This window comes from Pistacia vera, unplaced genomic scaffold (genome assembly GCF_008641045.1).
Source record: "Pistacia vera cultivar Batoury unplaced genomic scaffold, PisVer_v2 Contig260, whole genome shotgun sequence".
NCBI classification, from domain to species: domain Eukaryota; kingdom Viridiplantae; phylum Streptophyta; class Magnoliopsida; order Sapindales; family Anacardiaceae; genus Pistacia; species Pistacia vera.
Genome location: NW_022196069.1, coordinates 354,267 through 375,224, shown reverse-complemented (window position 1 = coordinate 375,224; position 20,958 = coordinate 354,267). Strand labels below are relative to the sequence as shown.

Sequence of the window (20,958 nt, the reverse complement as noted above, 5' to 3'; positions counted from 1 at the left end):
TAAACATCGCATTTCATTATTATTGAATCAAAAAATTTATTAACAAACAATCACAATCTACAATCAAAAGAGAAAATTCACTGTAATCATGGCAAAGAAGCCAGTTCAGATTATTCCTCCCAAGAAACAAATTTTATTTCTTGAATTGAGAAGCCTTTGTTCAAATTATTGCTCCAATTTCATTCAGATTTGTTCAAACTCAGAAAGCAAAAGCCAAAATTTGCCATACACAGAGCTTCAAAATTCACAAATTCAAGCACTAAACGCCATAAAAAGAAGAATTGAAGGAAGAAGAAAACTCACTATTCAGCTCCGTCAAAGGAGAGCAAGAAGACGAGTCAGTTAACACATCAAAACTCACCGGAAAGTTGCCCAGAAAGCCGAGTCCAAGAGAGGCGAAATCGGAGCTAAAACCTGTGCAAATTTGTGATAGATCTGTTAAGGTTTCGAATACGCATCGTAAATCTGGAAAATTCAGTCAAAATTCTACCTGAAACGAAACGATCGTGGAGAAAATTAAACCTCTTTCATGGCGTGTTTTGTATTGCGAAGTCGAGGACGAAACAGTGAACGAGAATACAGAGACGAAAAATACCCGCGGTGCGGTGTAAAACCCGTGAGGGATTAATTATTTACGTCCTATAGTTGAACTTAAGTAAATTTAGGTCTATTAAATTGAAAATGTAATGCTTTACTCCCCATTTACGGCAAATATAGATTAATATGTACGATTCATTTCGTGTCGCATAATAGCTTGCAAATGGTCAGCTCGCATTTGGTCAGACGAGACCCATTGTTAGACAGATGAAACCCATTACAAGCTGATATATTATTGTTCTTGTTAAATGTTCTGATAAGGATGACCCTTCTAACTTGTTTGATAAACATGTCATATTTTTGTTGCAACACTATTCAACACGTTAATCCGTTTATGACATGTTTAACTCATCTGATTGTTACCTCTATTGTTTGAGGACCTAAATGTGTTATGTTTTGATCTTATGCGGACCAAATGGTTATTTTTGGGAATCTAAGTTATTTATCTTAAATTTTATGGATTAACATGTAATTTACCCGTGCGGTTGTGCGGGTTTATTTTTAGAGGGATAGTGCCTAATTTTAATACAGTTCAGTACACTAAAATTTAAAATTTTAAATCGTTTCACTGTTCTCTGCAAAACCCCAACAATCAACCGAACGAAGCTCGGCCAAGAATGGTGGGAACGAATTTGAAGGCGGAGACGATGAGTTTGATGGAAAAGAGAACGGCTGTTGAAACCGAGATGAACGCCATCATCCACCGTCTCTCTCAACCGGACGGCCCTGGTCTCTCCGGCAACCTAGTTGACGCCGAGGCATTCGATCGAATTTGACTTTAAAAATTGTTTTTAATTTCTTAAATTTTTGAATGTTGAAGGTTAGCGGTGTGCTTTTGAGTTGATTTTTTTTTTATTATTATTGTTTGTTTGTGTTGTTAGGGCTTTCCTCGTTCTGATATCGATGTACCTCTTGTTCGAGCTGAACGACGTCGTCTAGCTGGTAATTTTGTTTGAGTTATTGGTTTATTTATTTATTTGTTATTTTGTTGGTTGAGTTTCCACAATATTCTATACAGTACGGTGCACCTCCACAAGAGACGACTCTAAAACCAAAACCACGAACAGCACTGATCTAACTGTCCTAGTTTCGAAAAAACAAGGAAAAGAGAAACAGAGCTTTAAGAGAGAAGAGAAGAAGAAGATAAAGAAGTGGCTAATGATACACAATGGCTGCCATAAGAGTATTTATATACACAGGGAAAGAAATCGTATGGTTAGTAGGTCAGTGCAACCTGACTCAGCAAAGTGTTGTTTACGTCACGGCATCTGTAGCAAATTAGCAATTATCTCGACATGTGTCGACTGTCGAGTTCGGGTTGAGCCGACGGGCTTCGTGTCTTATGACTCTTATCTTAACGTTTGGCATAAAAGTTAAAACGATGTTATATACTTGCAAACCTCAGTGTTTTGTTTAATAATATATCAATTTATCTTTTATCAATGTTATGTTACAAGTATATCATGTAATTTATATATAAATTGTATTAATATATTATAATTTAAAGCAATTCTAATTATAATTATGCTTAGGATAATTGTATGAGAAGGTTGATGACTATCAGAAACATTATTGGAACAACTATTTTTATTATTCATAAAATTTTAAGTTTGAATCATTCTTTGATTGTTAATAGAATGATCATTAAAGCTTTTATTCAATTGATGTTTTAGGATTTCGAAGAATTAGTTTAAGTACACATAAACTGATCTGAACACTCTCATCATTAAAAAAATAAAATAAAATCGCTCCTCGAGAATTTAATGTCATGTTAGATTTATCTTCTATAATCTTTAGTCTTATGTATCTATCACATATATGGCAAGTCATGTTGAATGTGCCTCTACCTAATAAGATTTTCTTGATATATTATCTGTTGGGAATTGAGAGCATGGAAGAAAAGAAATTGGGAAATACTGTTCTGCATTTCTTATTACGCTCGACTGCTTATAAACACATTCATTACCATACAACTTGCTTGAGTTAACAAATAACTCTATTTCAATAAAGTCAACTATTTAGCTAACTACCCAACTACCCAAACTACTCTTCTGTACAACCTAGCCATAATTAACTGTACAACTTATACAATAACACCCACCCCTCAAAGTTGGAGGTGATAAGATCTAGAACCCCCAACTTGTGTACAATTTGGAGTGAAAGTGTTGCCAAGACCTTTGGTTAGCAGATCAGCAGCTACTCCGAAAGGCAACATAAATATCTAATCAAGCCAAGTTTGAGCTGTTCCCAGAAAATGTGACAGTCTATGTCAATATGTTTTTTCTCTCATGGAACATGGTTTGAGGCAATGTGATTCCGCAGTCTAATTGTCACAATGAAGTGGACTGCAATCAACTTTGGAATCCCAGTTCTGTAAGTAATTGCCCCAACCACAATACCTCACACCAGTAAGCCATCGCCTGATACTCACTTCAAAGAGGATTTAGTTATAGTTGCTTGTCTCTTAGATTTCCAAGAGATCAAAGACTTACCAAGAAATATACATATCCTGTAACTGATTTCCTTATCTGAGCGACGAGCCCCTATCAAATCACAAAAGGCCGATAGATTCAAATTGTTTCAACAGGAAAAACACACCCCAAACCTGACGCTGACTTAATATATTTAACTATCTTAAGTGCGCTCCCATATGAGACTCTTTAGGATGATGCATAAACTGACTGAGCAAGTTGACAGAGTAACTTAAATCAGGTCGAGTCATACACAAATACAACAATTTTCCCATCAATCTCTGATAAACACATGGGTAAGAAGAAGAAGATCATTTGTAGTGGGAAATAGGGCATCATATACAGTAGAGGTGAGCTTCAATTTGTTCCATAGGGACTGAAGAATTCTTAGAACCAGATAAACCAGATTCTAAAATGATCTCAATGCATATTTCCTTTGGCATAAACTGATTCCCTTACAGATCTAGCAACCTCAAAACCAAAATATCTCAAACATCCCCAAATCCTTCAATCGAAAATTAGAATGCACATTTCTTTGGTTTGATTAATCATAAACATTGTTTCCAGTAAGTACTATATCATCAACATATAAGACTATAACAATACAAGAATATGCCCTCTTAATGAACAAATAACCTGCCTTAGATTCATTGAACCTTCTAGCAAAGACTTGTGTAAGCAGCTCTAGAAGCCTGCTTCAATCCATAAGGGATTTGTGAAGCCTACAAACAGTGATGCCTCCCTCCTCCCCCCCCCCCCCCCCCCCCCCCCCTGTTGAGCAAATCCTTTAGGCAAAGACATGTAAATTCCTCTTGTAAATCCCCTTGGAGAAATGCATTGTCACATCTAGTTGATAAAGGGTCAATCATGCAAGCAAGCCAATGATAAAATGTCCTAACAGTAACCATTTTTACAACCGGGGAAAAAGTCTCAACACAATCTATACCATCTGCTGAGTATACCCTAGCAACCAACCGAGTCTTATACCTTTCCAAAGAACCATCAGCCTTGTATTTGAGTTTGTATCCCTACTTGCAATCTATGTACTTTTCTAGGAGGGAGAAGGACTACCGGACCAGGTATTTGAGCTCCAAGGCCTTAATTTCTTGCTACATAGCAGCTACCCAATTTGGATCCCTAGAAGCCTGAAAAAACTAGTAGGTTTATAATGATTGTTGGGACAAATAGGCTTTGTAAGTAGGTGAAATATGTGTATAAGTAACAAAGTTGGAAATGGGATAAGGAAATAGAAAATAGGTTGGCTGAAGATTGGAAAGAGAAGCAAAAAAAGTCTGAGGTCCAAATGGGAGGTTTGGAAACTCTGATGGATTTCCTAATAGGCTAAGGTGAAGAGTTTATATCAGAAACAGAGAAGTGGGGGAAGGTATAGCAGGTTGAGCAAAAGAAGGAGAAGGTTCTGTGATCTAACAACATCAGTATGGGAAGGAATTATGAGATGAAATTGACTCCAAGTCAAGGAAAGAAGTGTCAACTAGAAAAGGAAGTTGTGACGTTGAGACCAGGTAAAGGAATACAATTCATAAAAAGAACATCCCGAGAGACAGTAACAGTATGTGAAGACAAATTGTAAAGCAAATAACCTTTTTGGGTTAAGAATAACCCAAGAAAACACAAGGAACGACCTTGGGGATAGTTTATCCTTAGAATGAGGACAGTCATAAGCCAGACAGCCAAATACTTTTAGATGATCCAAACAAAGGTTTCAAAAAAATTTGTAAATGGTGATAAACCGTGAAGGACAGATATAGAAAACAATTGATAAGGTACACTGTTGTTTGTACACAGTATCCCCATAGATGAGTTGGAACTTTGACTGGAATTTAAAGGCCCTAGCTACTTGCAGGATATGTCTATGTTTCCTCTCAACAACTCTATTTTTTTGAGGGGAATAGCACAAACTTTGGTGTATAATGCCTTTGATAGTAATAAAGCATGACAATCCTTATCAAAAAAACTCAAGGCCATTATCAGTTCTAACACATTTGGGGTTAAATGGTATTGATTTTGAACCATTTGAAGAAAATGTTGGGTGGTGCAAAAGAATCAGATTTGAATTGCTAAGAAAAGCCAAGTAACTCTAAAGTAATCATCTACAACAGTGAGGAATACCTGCATTACCATGAGTTGGGGTCCTATAGGAACCCAAACATCCATATGCATAGATCAAAGACAGCATCAGATTGGTGATTGCAGGAAAAATGAGTCTGGTTTTTTTAGCTAAATGGCAAATAACACAAGTGGGAGATTAGACATATTAAGCTTATGTGTGCATAATCTGCAAACTGAATAAGGAGCATGTCCTAAACGTTGATGCCACAACTCAAGACTAATAATAAATTTGTAATCATAAACGAAGCAGGAGAATCAAAGTTTTATTCAACTGAACATCAAAGGTGAATTATTGTTTAGTGTAAACAGTAGATGCATTACAAACATTTTTATTTAACATATCTATATTTGATAATAGGGATGAAATTTTCATGTTTGGATCAAAAAAAATATAGGCCATGGCTATGTCTACAATCCCCTTCAACTTGCCATTGCAAAGATCCTGAATGAGACAAATCGGGATAGAAAACAATAAAGCAATTGTTAGAAGTATTGAATTTAGAAAAAAACACAGTTGTGTTTAAATTCTGGTACATGAAGAACTTTAGAAAGGTGAATTCCTTATCCAGATCACCAGAGCCAACATGCCTAATATGGGTTCTAGTGCCATTTGGTAACCTACAAGGGATTTGGATGAAGGTCTACGGGAATAGGGGAATTTAAAAGTGCATAATTCGGTCATGTGATCTGTAGCTCTTGTATCTATGATCCATCCATTATCATCCAAACAAGAATAATAGGCAGTAGTATACTTGCAAGATTACGGTTAGAGAACAATGTTTTCTTTGCCAGCACTGAAGGATCTAATTGTATTGCTCCAGAGTCAAGACTGGTCCAACCGTCGTATTAACATTGTTAACATCTGAAACTTCCGAATTTGAATTCGGAGTCTGCACCTGATTAGCTAAAAACTTTGGTTTTGAGCTTGTTTTGCCTCTTGTAAACTGGAAATCCGTAGGGTAACCAATCAGTTTATAACAGAGTCTCCTTATGCCGAGGCAAGTGACAAATCACATTCGACTTATGCTTCTTCCTTTGTACCTCTGTCCCTGATCTGATTTTGACTTTATTATTGTTATTCTGAGCATAAAGGGTTGGTCACCTCTGAGTTAACATTCATTCTAGTCAAAACCCTTTGGCTTTCATCCTGATTCACTACTGAATATCTTGTTTTACAGTTGGCCGAGGATTCATTAGCAAAATCTGACTATGTACCATCGAATATGACTCATTTAATCCCTCAAAAATTGCAAATTTTTGTTGATTGAGATGTTCAAGATACGCTTTTGCAGAGATGCTATCAGGAGCAGGTAGCTAACCAAGGAATCTAGCTCATCCCAAAGTGATTTGAGCTTATTATGTAGATCACCACTGTGTTTTGTTCCTTTTGTCAGATTCACAATTTCGTGATGAATGCCAAAAACTTGTGCGTTGTTAACCTTTGGTACTGTCTTTCAATCTTGCCATACTTGGGAAGCAGTTGTCGAATAAACAATGTCATTGAAGATTTCTTAGAAACCGAATTGAAGATCCAGCAAGGACTAAAGAATTACATCTCTCCCATTATGAAACCAGCGTGAGTGCACTAAAGACTTTGTACATGTTCATCAACAACCTAGCTTATTCTTTGCGCATAAAGAAACCGTCATTGCTCTACTCCAGATTCCATAGTTTTCGGTGCCTATGAGCTGCTCATATACAAGTCCAGACCCTGGCGTGCCGAAGAATGAACATAGAGAAGCGAGTTCGAGTCAGCTACGAGAACGATTGATTCTTCATTTGATGTTGTCATAACGATTGATCAGTATCTTCAAGAATCTTGAGTTGAAAGACGCAGAATTCAAGCTTTGAAGAGCTGAAAAAATGCAGAAATTCGAGCTTTAAAGAGCCAAAAATTGCAGAAATTCATCTCTTTGATAAGCTTCGCTACAATGAAATGGAGTAGATTTTGAGCTCCTTTGAGCTTTACTGGAACAAATTAAGTATTGATTGATCTATTTTCAGATCGAAATGCAGAAGATTTGCTCTGATACCTGTTGGAAAATGGAGAGCAATGAAGAAGAAAGAAATTGGGAAATATTGTTCTGCATTTCTTATTACGCTTGACTGCTTATAAACTACCGTCATTAACCATACAACTTGCTGAGTTAACAAATAACTCTAGTTACAATAAAGTTAACTATCAGCTAACTACCCAACTAACCAAACTACTTATCTGTACAAACTAGCCACGATTAATTGTACAACTTATACAATTAACAGTATCTTTTCAAACTTAATCAATGATCATTTTGATTATATGTACGAAAGATAAAATAAATATACAAGTGATAGATATAACTAATGTGACGATTGATAGATATTCTTAGTAAATTATAATCAATTTTTCCTGTTGTTATGCCGTCTCCAGTCACATGATAGGGGGGTTCCCAAAGGTATTGTTTGCTTTGGGCCACAGGTTGAACTGCTGGCAGATCTGCACATTTTTGTCCTGAAAATGCGTCTTTGGGTGGTGAGAGTGTCCTTGTACTATATAAACGACCAAAGCCCTCGTCCTTAGCCGAGGTAGAGTCTGATATCAACATTTCCTTAAACATGTGTTTATTTTCTTAATTATAAGATTGACATTAATATTTCCTTAAACATGTGTTTATTTTCTTAATTATAAGACAATACGATAGTGATAGATAAAGTTGGAGGCCAATTTCAAAACTATAAAATTTTAAAATATTTTATACATTGATAATAACACTCAATTGTAGGGTGGAAATTCAATTACACACTATATTAGATAAAGTAAAAGTTTACATGGTAAGTCAACTCAAATTCCAAACTTCAAACCAATAAAATTAATTTAACCGAAATAATAAAAATATTAGAATAAGATATATTTCGTATAATTTTGACCTAATAATAAATATATAAATTCCCAATTTATAATTTTTTTTCTTTTTTAATTATGGCATATTATCAAAGTATATACTGTAGTAGGTGTCATTTTGGGGAAAAACATGAGATGGTTCAATCAATTAAATAATATATTCAGAGTCGACTTTATAATTAATTATATGATCTTATATATAAATTATTTTTTATTTATTTGGTATAGTTGTTAATGTTAGTATTATTTATGATTGGCCTTGAAAGATGACATTCACACACACCTAACTCCTAAATTAGCTCTATATGTATAATATAATAATTAAAAAAATATTCCACAGAAAAACACAAATTAATTAGTCAAAATATTATGTTAAATATTGGATTAATTGAATTTTAAGAATAATTTGTATCATACCATAATCCATTTTGGCAGGCTTATCCATGGGCACATCTTTTAAAAATTTCAATATTTTTTAAATAATTTTTAAGTATTATTTGTAGAAATTTTTGTATAGTTATTATTTGTCAAATGTCTTCCTAATTCTTTAATTTCTCAAAATTTCATCCTATTTATTATTTTTCTAATAAATATAGTTTAATTATATTTTTTTTTGTTTCAATTAATAAATGTATGAAAATCATTATAGTTTTTTAATTTATAAATTGGCATCTCGTTCGCTCTAAAACCAATAATTTTGAAATTGGAGACAAACAGAATTTTTTTTTTTTTTTTTTTTTTTTTTGTTTCAAGTGTAGATGCCAAGATTGATCGAATTTGGTTAGAAGAAAATCATGTGCTAAGATTAAACCAAAGTTCAAATAAATGGTGAGAATATGCCACTTTATAAAGGATAAGATTGTGTTACTTTCAATATTCCAAAATGAAATTGTGATGGTTAGTTACAAAACAAAGAGAAAGTTTTTATTTTTTTTATTTATTTTTCGTTTAAATTGTATGGTAAATATTAAAAGTACATAAACATAATTAAGTTTGTTTCTAAAGATTTCATTTGATTGATTTGAGTAAAGTCAAGAAAGCAATGGAATCACTAGAGAATTGATTTCTTAAGAATAATACTATGTAGTATATACCTCAAAATTTGTATTTCAAATTTTAAATTCAATTATTATTTCACTATTCATTATTAATACAAGATAATGAATAATATGATAAGTAATTAACAACAATTAAATAGAACAAGTATTGGGGAATATATACTTAGAAGTTTAGTATTACTTTTTCTAAACAAAAATATAAATTTTGAAATGAGTATTTTACGTATATTATTATATAGGGATGTTGATGATATGACGGAGTATAAACATGTAATACATAAATTTAGGGTCGTCACAAGACAAATCAGAGTAAAAGTCAACATTTTCATGATCTCACATAACATATCGGTTAACCACTGGCTTATGGCATAGACAAAACCTTAGATAATTAAGGATTGTTGTTCGAGTCCCACTAAATATCTTTTATCACATCTATAAATTATTGGCCCATTAAGTTTGTAAAGTGTTAATGAACACCACAGATTAGTCGAGATATACACAAATTGACCCGAACACCTGGTTACCAAAAAAAAAAAAAAGAGATCCCAAGATTTTCATTGATATTTATCGTAAATTTGAGATTCTAATTGAATGATTATGGAGAGCTTATACCCTAATTCAAATTTATAGGCACTAACAATGTTTAAAGAGTAACAAAACCTTAGTTGAAAGATCAATTAATTAACAAAAACCCTCAAATATTATCAAAATATTTCTTAAAATTATCAAAATTTCAACCCAAAAAAAAAAAAAAAACCCTATACTTATGAACTGTTTGGCAAATACCCCCTTCTGTCCTTCTTGCACTAAAACCCGACTGAGCTTAGTACTCCTGGTAACATGAGATGTGCACAATGGCTAGAATATAGCCGAACCATCTATAGATAAAGTTCAAAAAGAACCATTTCTTAAACATCGATCTATAGCTAAACATCACCCTAAACGTCGATCCATAGCTAAACATACTCCATACAAGTCGATATAACCCATAAATAAATATAACTAATCATACTCCTACACGAGTCAACACTAATTCATAGCTAACATACTCTTATACAAATCAAGTACGTGCTTTCTTCCTTACAAGTCTTTTAGTAAATGCTACCTTACGTTCACCTCTTAATGATTTGAATGCTGAAATATAGGAGGTTTGTCTATATAAGAGTTAATGCCTCAAATTCATCGTCCTCACTAAGACCCATTCAGTGTGACCAAACAACATAAATTTCCATCCTTTAACAAACTTCACCATCAAAATTCTCCCTTTGAACCCACAAAAGATTTATGAACAAAACCAGCAAACCAAAAAACAAAATAGAGACAAAGAGGGTACCTTAGGGGGCTCGATTTGAGCGGGCTGAGTGAGGCCAAGAGTGGCACGAGAAATAGAGTAAGCCATGAACTTGCCTTCTCGTCTACCAGAAGGGTAAAAACAAATGGGTCCTCGTCCTTGAGGTGCAAGTATATCTGAATCCTCTTTTGAAGCTGAGTATCATTGTGACAATCAGGCTGTGAATCACATTGCCTCAAATCAGGCTGATACTCAGCTTCAAAAGAGGATTTAGATATAGTTGCTTGTCTCTTAGATTTCCAAGAGATCAAAGACTTACGAAGAAAACATATTCCAAAGTTGGTTGGTGCAATTACTTACAGAACTGGGATTTCCAAAGTTGATTCTAGTCCCACGTCATTGTGACAATCAGGCTTTGAAGATCTCTTTTATTGCAAAAGAGATTGATGTGGTGGAATGGAAAGGGGACATTCTTGCAGTGGGTGCAACTCCAAAAGAGACGACTCTAAAACCAAAACCACGAACAGCAACTGATCTAACTGGTCCTAGTTTCGAGAAAAACAAGGAAGAAGAAGAACGAAGAGCTTTAAGAGAAGAAGAAAAAAAAGATAAACAAGTGGCTTATGATACAACACTGGCTGCCATTAGAGTATTTATATACACAAGAAAAAAGGAATAGTACAGAAAGTAGCTCAGTGACAAACTGACTCAGTAAAGTGATTGCGTTGTTTACGTCACGGCATCTGTAGCAAATTAGCAATTATCTCGATATGCGTCGACTGTCGCGTTGGGGTTGAGCCGAGAGCCTTCGTGTCTTATGACTCTTATCTTAACGTTTAGCATAAAACGATGTATATACTTGCAAACCTTCAGTGCCTGTTCAATAAATATATCAATGTCATTCGTACACGTTATTTATATATTAATTGTATTAATATATAATTTATATATAATAATTTAGAGCAATTCTAATTATAATTGCGCTTAGGATAATTGTTACAAGAAGGGTTGATGACTATAGAAACATCACTGGAACAACTACTTTTATTACTCATAAAAGTTCTAAATGTAGAGGTGGTCAAGGACCAATCTCAAGCAGGCCCGGCCTGGGCCCGTTTGGGACTGATCCTTTTGGGACCAATTGCTCATGGTCCCAAGCTTATGAGCAATTTTAGGATTCGAACTGGTCCCTAGAACTGATCCTATGGACCTGAAAAAATTATTTTTTCTCCTAATCTTTTTTCATATTTTAGGGGCGAAATGAAATTTTGTTAAGGGTTTTTAGTATATTTCAGGGGTAGATTAGTACATTTTTAAAATTTTAATTAATTTTAAAAATTAATAAATAGTTAATTTTAACATAAATGTAATATTCACATTTCACACATTCATACTTCACAAATAAACAATTAAATAATTTTTTTATTAAATTATTCATGTTCATCGTCAACAATGTTTACATTATTCAAATCTGTATTCCTAACGAGTTCGAGTCGTTCGGGATCTTCAAGGTGCTGTTGTAGTCTTCTTTCTGTATGAGTCCAATCCCAGAAATACGTTATCACTTCAATCATCTCATCGGTTAAAGAACACCTTCTGTCTTTAATAGTCCAACCACTCGTTGAAAATTTTGACTCAGATGCAATTGTAGAAATCGGCACAGAAAAAATATCACGTGCCATTTGAGCTATAATGGGGAATCAACTTTCATGTTGATTCCACCATTGAAGAATATTCATGTCATGTTTCTCCTTCATCGTCATGAAGGACAGGTCCACTTGTAGGTAGCGATTCAGCTCATTTGGTCCATGTATATGCGAGCTGAAGCTGCTACTTCCGCCATGTTCCATATACGTCCACTTGCTCAATCCTTGACGGAGGTCTGCATCAGGGTCTTGATTGTCTCCCCTGAACGTTCCACTTCCACTTTCATTGTACCTATTCTCGTATAAAGAAAAAATGTTATCCAATTTTTGTTTAAAGTCAGTCAAATAAGACATATAATCATGTCCTAACTGCTAGCCTAACTCAGTAATTATATAGCTAAGTACGTGTAATTTAAACCTAGGATCTAGAACAAGGTTTAATCCATATAAGAATGGAAAACTTGCCTTCACCACAAGGATCCAATCTCTTTTCGTGGTGTTAGCAGTTGCATTATCAAGCGTTAGCGCTACAACTCAATAAGTTAATAGATATTCTTGCAAAACTTCAAGAATTGTAAAATAAATAGTTTCAACATTATGTTTTTCATATAATTATTTAAAACCCGTCAATTTTTGTTGTAAAACCCAATTATGATCTAAGAAATGTACTGTGACAGTAAAAAAATCATTTTTTGACCTATAAGCCCATATGTCTGATGTAAGTCTAATAGATATATTTCTAAAATTTTGAAATTCGTTTTTAAGTTTATTATTTATTTTGTTATAAAGTTTAGTATATCTCTTCTACTTATACTTCTAGTAACAAGGGTATATGCTGGACAAAATGTAGTTTTAATCATGTAAATAAAATAAGGATTTTCAGATAAACAAATGAGAGAGTCCATAGCAACTATGAATCTTACTATTTTCTCTCGTGCAGGTCATGTCATATGTGCTCTACCTAATAAGATTTTCTTGTATATGTATCTTTTCAAACTTAATCAATGGCAATTTTGATTATATGTACGAAAGATAAAATAAATATGCAAGCGATAGATAGAATCTAATGTGACGGATTGATAGATATTCTTAGTAAATTATGATCAATTTTTCCTGTTGTTATGCTACATGGTAGGTGGATTCTCAGAGATATTGTTTGCTTTGGGCCATAGGTTGGATTGCTGGCAGACTCGCACAATTTTGTCCTGTAAAGGTGCCTCTGGGTGGTGAGAGTGTCATTCTACTATATAAGTGATCAAGGCTCTCATCTCCTATCCAATGTGAGAGTTTGACATCAACACGGGGGGGAGGGGGGTTTGTGGGTGTTGGGTTAGCGTGGGTACAAACCAACACGCTTAGCCCAAGTAAAACCCAAGCCTTGTTTCTAGGGCCAACTGTTGTTATGTCGTCTTCGGTCACATGGTAGATAAGTTCCTAGAGGTATTATTTGCTTTGGGCCACAATTTAGGCTACTAGTAAGCCCTTACAGTTTTGTCCTAAAAAAATGTTTTTGGATGGTGAGGGTGTTTTTGTGCTATATAAGCGACCAATGCCCTTATCTCCTAGCCGAGTTTGACATCAACATTTCCTTAAACATGTGTTTATTTTCTTAATTATAAGATGATACGATACGTGATAAGATAAAATTAGAGGCCAATTTCAAAACTAAATAAAATTTTAAAATATTTTTATATATTGATAATAAAACTCAATTGTAGGCTTGAAATTCAATTACACACTATATTAGATAAAGTAAAAGTTTACATGGTAAGTCAACTCAAATTCCAAACTTCAAACCAAATATAATTAATTTAACCGAAAAGTATAAAAATATTAAGAATTAAGATATATATTTCATATAATTTTGACCTAATAATAAATATATAAATTCCCAATTTACAATTTTTTTTCTTTTTTAATTATGGCATATTATCAAAGTATATACTGTAGTAGGTGTCATCTGGGTTAAAAACATGAGATGGGTTCAATCAATTAATAATTATAATTCAGAAGTTGACTTTATAATTAATTATATGATCTTAATATATAAATTATTTTTATTATTTGGTATAGTTGTTAATGTTATTATTAATTTATTATTTATGATTGGCCTTTGAAAGATGACATTCACAGACACCTACCCTAAAAGCTCTATATGATAATAAATAAAAATATTACCACAAAAAAAAAAAAAACAAAATTAATTATGCCAAAATTTATGTTAAAATTTGGATTAATTGAATTATTAAGAATAATTGTATCATACCATAAGTCCATAATCCATTTTGGCAAGCTTATCCATGGGCACATCTTTTAAAAATTTCAATATTTTTTAAAATAATTTTTAAGTATTATTTGTAGAAATTTGTTATAGTTATTAATTTATCAAATGTCTCCTAATCTTTAATTTGTTAAAATTTCATACATATTTATATTTTTAATAATATATATATATATATATATATATATATATATATATATATAATATATATATATATATATATAATATATAATATAATATATATATATTATATATATATATTTGGTTCAATTAATAAATGTATGAAAATCTATTATAGTTTTTTAATTATAAATTGGAAATTTGGAGACAACAGAATATTTTTTTTTTTTTTTTTTTTTCAAGTGTAGATGCCAAGATTGATCGAATTTGGTTAGAAGAAAAGCATGTGCTAAGATTAACCCAAAGTTCAATAAAATTGTGGAATATGGAACTTTATTAGGATAAGATTGTGTTACTTTCAATATTCCAAAATGAAATTGAGATGGTTAGTTACAAAACAAGAGAAAGTTATTATTTATTTATTTATTATTTTTCGTTTTAACTTGTATTGGTAAATATTAAAAGTACATAAACATAATTAAAGTTTGATTCTAAAGATTTCATTTGATTGATTGAGTAAAGTTAAGAAAGCAATGGAATCACTAGAGGAATTGATTTCTTAGGAATAATACTATGTAGTATATACCTCAAAATTTGTATTTCAAATTTTAAAATTCAATTATTATTTCACTAATTCATTATTAATACAAGATAATGAAATAATATGATAAGTAATTAACAACAATTTAATAATGAGCAAGTATTGGGGAATATATACTAGGAAGTTTAGCATTACTTATTTCTAAATAAAAAATATAAATTTTGAAATGAAGTATTTACGTATATGTATTATAGTAGGGATGTCGATGAGATGGACGGAGTATTAACATGTAATACATAAATTTAGGGGTCGTCACGAGACAAATCAGAGTAAAAGTCAACATTTTCATGATCTCACATAGAGGTGGAAAAGCAACCCGCTCGGCCGATCCGACCCGCGGCGGTTGTGTAATGGCGGGTCGGTCCTGACCGCTCGGTAATATTGGCGGGCCGGGTTAGGGAAATGGCTGGCCCAACCGGACCGCCAACCCTAACCCATCGGGTTAGGCCGTGGGTGGCCGAGTTAACCGGCTTTTGGATTATTATTTATTATTTATTTTGTTTTGTTTTTTGTTTAAATTTAAATGTTTAATTAACTTTTCAAATGAATAATTAACAATTATAAATGAATAGAGTAATGTTTTTAGTTAATTGTTAATTTCTTTCAAATATCAATAATTAAATTAAATTAATTTTTTTTTTTTGTTAACATTCCAAATATTAATCAATTTTAATACATTAAAATTGTAATATAAGAATAATTAAATTATTCATTTATTAAAAAAATAAAATAGAAATTACAATAATTATTGCCTCGTTAAAAACCTCACCAAGAAAAACTTAATAGGACAAAAACTTGATAAGGAAAAAAAGAGTGCAATAATTGACAATTAATTTACAAGTTACAATTTACAATTACAAAAAAACTATTTTGGGTTCACTAGGATCTCCCTCATCCGTATCATCTATATTACAAAATTGAAATGATTCTATTAAAGTATTGTCGACAACCTCGTATTGATCTTGATGGCGCGGAACCGTTCCCAATCTCGAAGACATGTGAGGACTTCAATCATTTGTGGTGAAAGTTTAGTCCTCCTTTCTTTTAAAATTCTTCCATTGCACTAAATGTTTGATCGGATGAGAGTTTGAGACAGGAGGAACGCGAAAACATCCAAGGCAAGTCTGATAATACCGGAAAAATACATTTCTGGCTCTCCATAGTCTAAGAGATCAATGTTAGCTCTCTGTTTGTGGATCTACTGGTAACATTTTAGGGGTTGCCAAATATGTTGAAGTTCATTACTTTGCGACTGTATGGAAGACAGTACATTAGTGTTGTTTTTTATGGAGCTTCTGAAGAGAGGTTATGATTCGGATTGGGTCTTTGGCCTATTCAGTGCACCCAAGAGTAGAAGTCTTCATTTGTTTCTCTTGATGCAGCTTCTCTAGATGTTTGCCTCTTTGCGGGTTCCCATACCTGTTTTATACTGGAAATATACTTTGAAAAGTGTATTTTTTACCTCTCCTATTTGATTGGCATATACTTCGGTTGTAAATTTTCATATAATTGTCAAAACCATTTCTAAACCTGCTAATTTAATTCTAGGATCAAATATAGCACTAAACAATAAAGAAGAGGAATGGGTTCCCAATATTTAAAAAAAAAAAAAATTTCATTCCTTTATTGGTGTATTTAATTACATTGTCTTTGTTTTATAAATAACTCGGAAATTTTTATAATTCTATGTGTTACCAATAAACTAGTAGGATAATACACACCAGAAAGTTGTAAAGTGGATTGGTAAAAGTTTTAAGAAAAGAATGAAATACTTTAGCTATTTGCCAATCATTTTCTACCAATAATGAAGACCTCTAATTTGCTACAAAATAATATATATTAGCATAAGGTTAACATGAATCAAGCATTAAATAGTACTATTCCATCTAACATACATGTCTAATGTAAAAGTTCTAGGAGACATATTTGATTTTATAAAAGCGTCTTGAAATTAGCATTTTTTATTACTACTAGTAATCCAAGCTAAACAATCTCTAATTCTATTATATTTTTTAAGTTTTCATACCACTTTTCACAATTAAATTAATATATGGCATGCACAACATTGGTGAAAAACTTCAAATTGTTATATAAAGGATAATACTTTGAAAAAATCTATAGCTTACTATTAGAAATTGCATTATCTAAAGTTAAACTTATCACTTTATAACAACATCATATCTTCTAAATCTAATAAAGATTATTTAATTTATATTCATTATCAAAATAATGACTAGTCACACAAAATAATCTGTTTAGCTCTACCACTCCAAATAGGCAAATATCGACAGTTAGAGCAATATCGGCAGTTAGAGCCACACTAACATGACAAATATGTATTTTATTTTTTAATTCTAATTTCATTTTTTTAAACAATTTTTTAAATCATTTCTAGTTGCAGTTTTAGAATAACTTTAAATCCTGGAAAAAATGAATTTTGAACAAATCTTTCAAAAATATTATCTTCAGCCATATTAATAGGTTGATCAGTTGTAGCAATTATAAAGCTAATTGTTCCATATGTACATCAGAATTATAACGCCAATTAGTACCCATATTAGTTATTTGAGTTTGATTGCTTTTCTATTTCCATGTTGATTATAGGTTTATTAGCATGCCTTTTTAAAGTACTAGTACCATTACTGAATCAGCTTTATAATATTTCCACAGTATTTGCATCTGCTTTCTTGATTGAACGTCATTTTCTGTCTCGTAAAACTTGTCGAAATGCGCCCAAACGTTGATGTGTGTCATCTTCGCTTTCGACGGCAGTTGATGATCCGCCTCAGCTTGAGATGAAATTGAACAAGCACGACGATTACGAGGACGACTTCTAGAACCACGGGAGCTGTTGGAATCGGGGGCATATTTTGAGGTGGTATCGGATTCTGAGATGGGAAAAGGGGTCTATTTGAATCTCCTCCTGCATTTATGTTAGTAAAATCAGCAGGACTAGGACTAGGATAGTAGTTTCCTTCATCATGTAATTGATGGGAATAAATATTATCCATTGTAGTTGAAAAAAAAATTGATGTAGAAGAAAAAAATTAAAGAAAGAGAAATGGAATATGGAAATTGAAATTTGGAAAATTGGAAAATTGAATTAAAAATGCAAAAACTAATAAAATTAAATACGAGCAAATTGATAACAAAGAGATTAAGAGAATAAATGAATAAATGATAATGAGAGATTAGAGAATATGAGAGAATTTGAGTTGTGAGAAAAATGTGAGATTTAGGGCCAATTTATAGAAAAAAAATGGGAAAGAAAAATGACAAAAAAGACCCCTCAACGGCTATATTTCAAGGGTAAAGGGGTAATTTGAAAAATAAAATAATTTTTTTATTTTTTTCGGCCAACCTGGCGGTTGGGGGTCTCTTTCAAAAGAGACAAAACAGCATTTTGCAACCCGACCCGCCGGGGGTTGCTGCCAGGGTAGGGTCAACCCGGACCATCATCTTGGCAGTCCGGGTTCAACCCGCTTCATTACAGGCCGGTTAGAGTTGACCCACCTCACTCGACCCATTTGTTCCACTTTAATCACATAACATATCAGGTTAACCACTTGGCTTGTGACGGTTGGCAAAACTTTAGATAATTAAGAGATTTTGTGTTCGGTTTCACTAAGTAATCTTCTACCACATCTATAAATTATTGACCCATTGAGCTTGTAAAGTGTTTAATGAACACCAAAGATTAGTCGAGGTACGTACAAATTGACCCGAACACCTGGTTACCAAAAAAAAAAAAAAAAAAGAGATCCAAGATTTTCATTGATATTTATCGTAAATTTGAGAATTCTAAGAATGATTATGGAGAGCTTATACCCTAATTCAAATTATAGGCACTAACAAGTTTAAAGAGTAACAAATCCTTAGTTGAAGGATCATTAATTAGCAAAAACCCTCAAATATATTCAAAAATTTCTAAATTATCAAAATTTCAACCAAAAAAAAAAAAAAACCCTATACTTATGAACTGTTTGCCAAATACCCCTTTTCGTCCTTCTTGCACTAAAAACCGACTGAGCTTAGTACTCTGGTTAACATGAGATGTGCACAATGGCTAGAATAAGTGGCCGAACCATCTATAGATAAAAAGCTAGTACTCCTGCTTAACATGAGATGTGCACAATGGCTAGAATAAGTGACCGAACCATCTATAGATAAAAGTTCAAAAATGAACCATTCTTTAAACATCGATCTATAGCTAAACCTACTCCTAAACGTCAATCCATAGCTAAACATACTCCTATACAAGTCGATATTAACCCGCAAATAAATATAACTAATCATACTCCTACACGAGTCAACACCAATTCATAGCTAAACAATACTCTTATACAAATCAAGTACGTGCTTTCTTCCTTACAAGTCTTTTAGTAAAGCTACCTTACGTTCACCTCTTAAGAATTGAATGCTGAATATAGGAAGGTTTGTCTAGTATAAGAGTTAATGCCTCAAATTCATCGTCCTCACTAAGACCCATAGCAGCGAGCTCATCAGCAATGTCACTCCTATCTTCTCTGTCATTAATTAAACGCTCAACTAACTTATCCATGAGCTCAACTGACCGAGAATAAGCACGCTCAAATGATGTAGCATCTCCTTTATTCAATGATGGGTCGTCTCTTGATCTCCCTCTTTTTTACTTGAAATTTCAAACTGAGATCCCATGGAATGTTGGGAACTACTAGGTTGGCAACTGATACGGGAGAACAACCACCTTAACCTCAAGAGCTCACCATTGGCCTTCTCCAAATTATCTCTTCAAACATTTCACCAGGAGTTGCTGCTCCACATCTAGTTGCAGATGCATTCCGAATATATTGATTAACCTCTCATATATGGGGAATGGCTTGTTTCTCCATTTTCTGCCTGCGTGTGAGACTGTACATTCCACAAGTTAGAAAAATACTAAAATAACCATAAAATCAAATTGAGATTGAATTTACACCAACCGTATATAAGACTCCCAAGTAGCATCACTATCAACCATCACACATTTTTTCGCATCATTCCATATGAAGCCATCCGTGTTAACATGTCAAGAATTACACCATATTGCTTTTCCATTTCTCATCTTTGAGTCAATGTGCGGAGAAGCTTTCAAGCCAGACTTTGGTAAAACTTTGTCAATGCCTTTTCAATGGTGATATACGTACTGGCTTGAAGGTACGTTTTCAGTACGACCACCCTCAAGGATTACGGAGTCTAATATGTTCAACAATGCAGCTTCTTCAGCTTTGGTCCATACTCGCCTCGATTCCTTTTCTTATCATTCACTTTGATGTCACAACTGATTACTTCCAATTCCATTCCTAAACATCGCATTTCATTATTATTGAATCAAAAAATTTATAACAAACAATCACAATTACAACAAAAGAGAAAATTCACTGTAATCATGGCAAAGAAGCCAGTTCAGATTATTCCTCCCAAGAAACAAATTTATTTCTTGAATTGAGAAGCCTTTGTTCAAATTATGCTCCAATTTCATTCAGATTTGTTCAAACTCAGAAAGCAAAAGCCAAAATTTGCCATACACAGAGCTTCAAAATTCACAAATTCAAGCACTAAACGCCATAAAAAGAAGAATTGAAGGAAGAAGAAAACTCACTATTCAGCTCCGTCAAAGAGAGAGCAAGGAGACGAGTGAGTTAACACATCAAAACTCGCCGGAAAGTTGCCCAGAAAGCCGAGTCGAAGAGAGGCGAAATCGGAGCTAAAACCTGTGAAAATTGTGATAGATCTGTTAAGGTTTCGAATACCATCGTAAATCTGGAAAATTCAGTCAAAATTCTACCTGAAACGAAACGATCGTGGAGAAAATTAAACCTCTTTCATGGCGTGTTTGTATTGCGAAGTCGAGGACGAAACAG

General features: G+C 33.1%; 2 protein-coding genes across 4 annotated transcripts in view; both read right to left on the bottom strand.

Moving 5' to 3' along the window:
* The window catches only part of LOC116132768 (leucine aminopeptidase 2, chloroplastic-like), a 26,216-nt gene extending 15,487 nt beyond the window's left edge, over nucleotides 1-10,729 (bottom strand). Inside the window, exon 1 of the mRNA XM_031418436.1 lies at nucleotides 10,471-10,729. Coding sequence (XP_031274296.1) covers nucleotides 10,471-10,536 — 66 coding nt within the window. The 5' untranslated portion in view covers nucleotides 10,537-10,729. The remainder of the gene's footprint in view (nucleotides 1-10,470) is intronic.
* Nucleotides 1-20,958, bottom strand: part of LOC116132773 — a 22,063-nt gene extending 1,105 nt beyond the window's left edge. Inside the window, exons 1-2 of one of the 3 annotated variants that reach the window (XM_031418444.1) lie at nucleotides 20,883-20,958; nucleotides 20,697-20,808 (exon numbers count right to left, since the gene is read on the bottom strand). The gene's annotated coding sequence lies outside the window, so the exon portion shown is untranslated. Of the gene's footprint in view, nucleotides 1-303; nucleotides 636-20,696; nucleotides 20,809-20,882 lie in introns of those variants that run through there. The other 2 variants (XM_031418442.1, XM_031418443.1) reach the window with 2 other exon arrangements.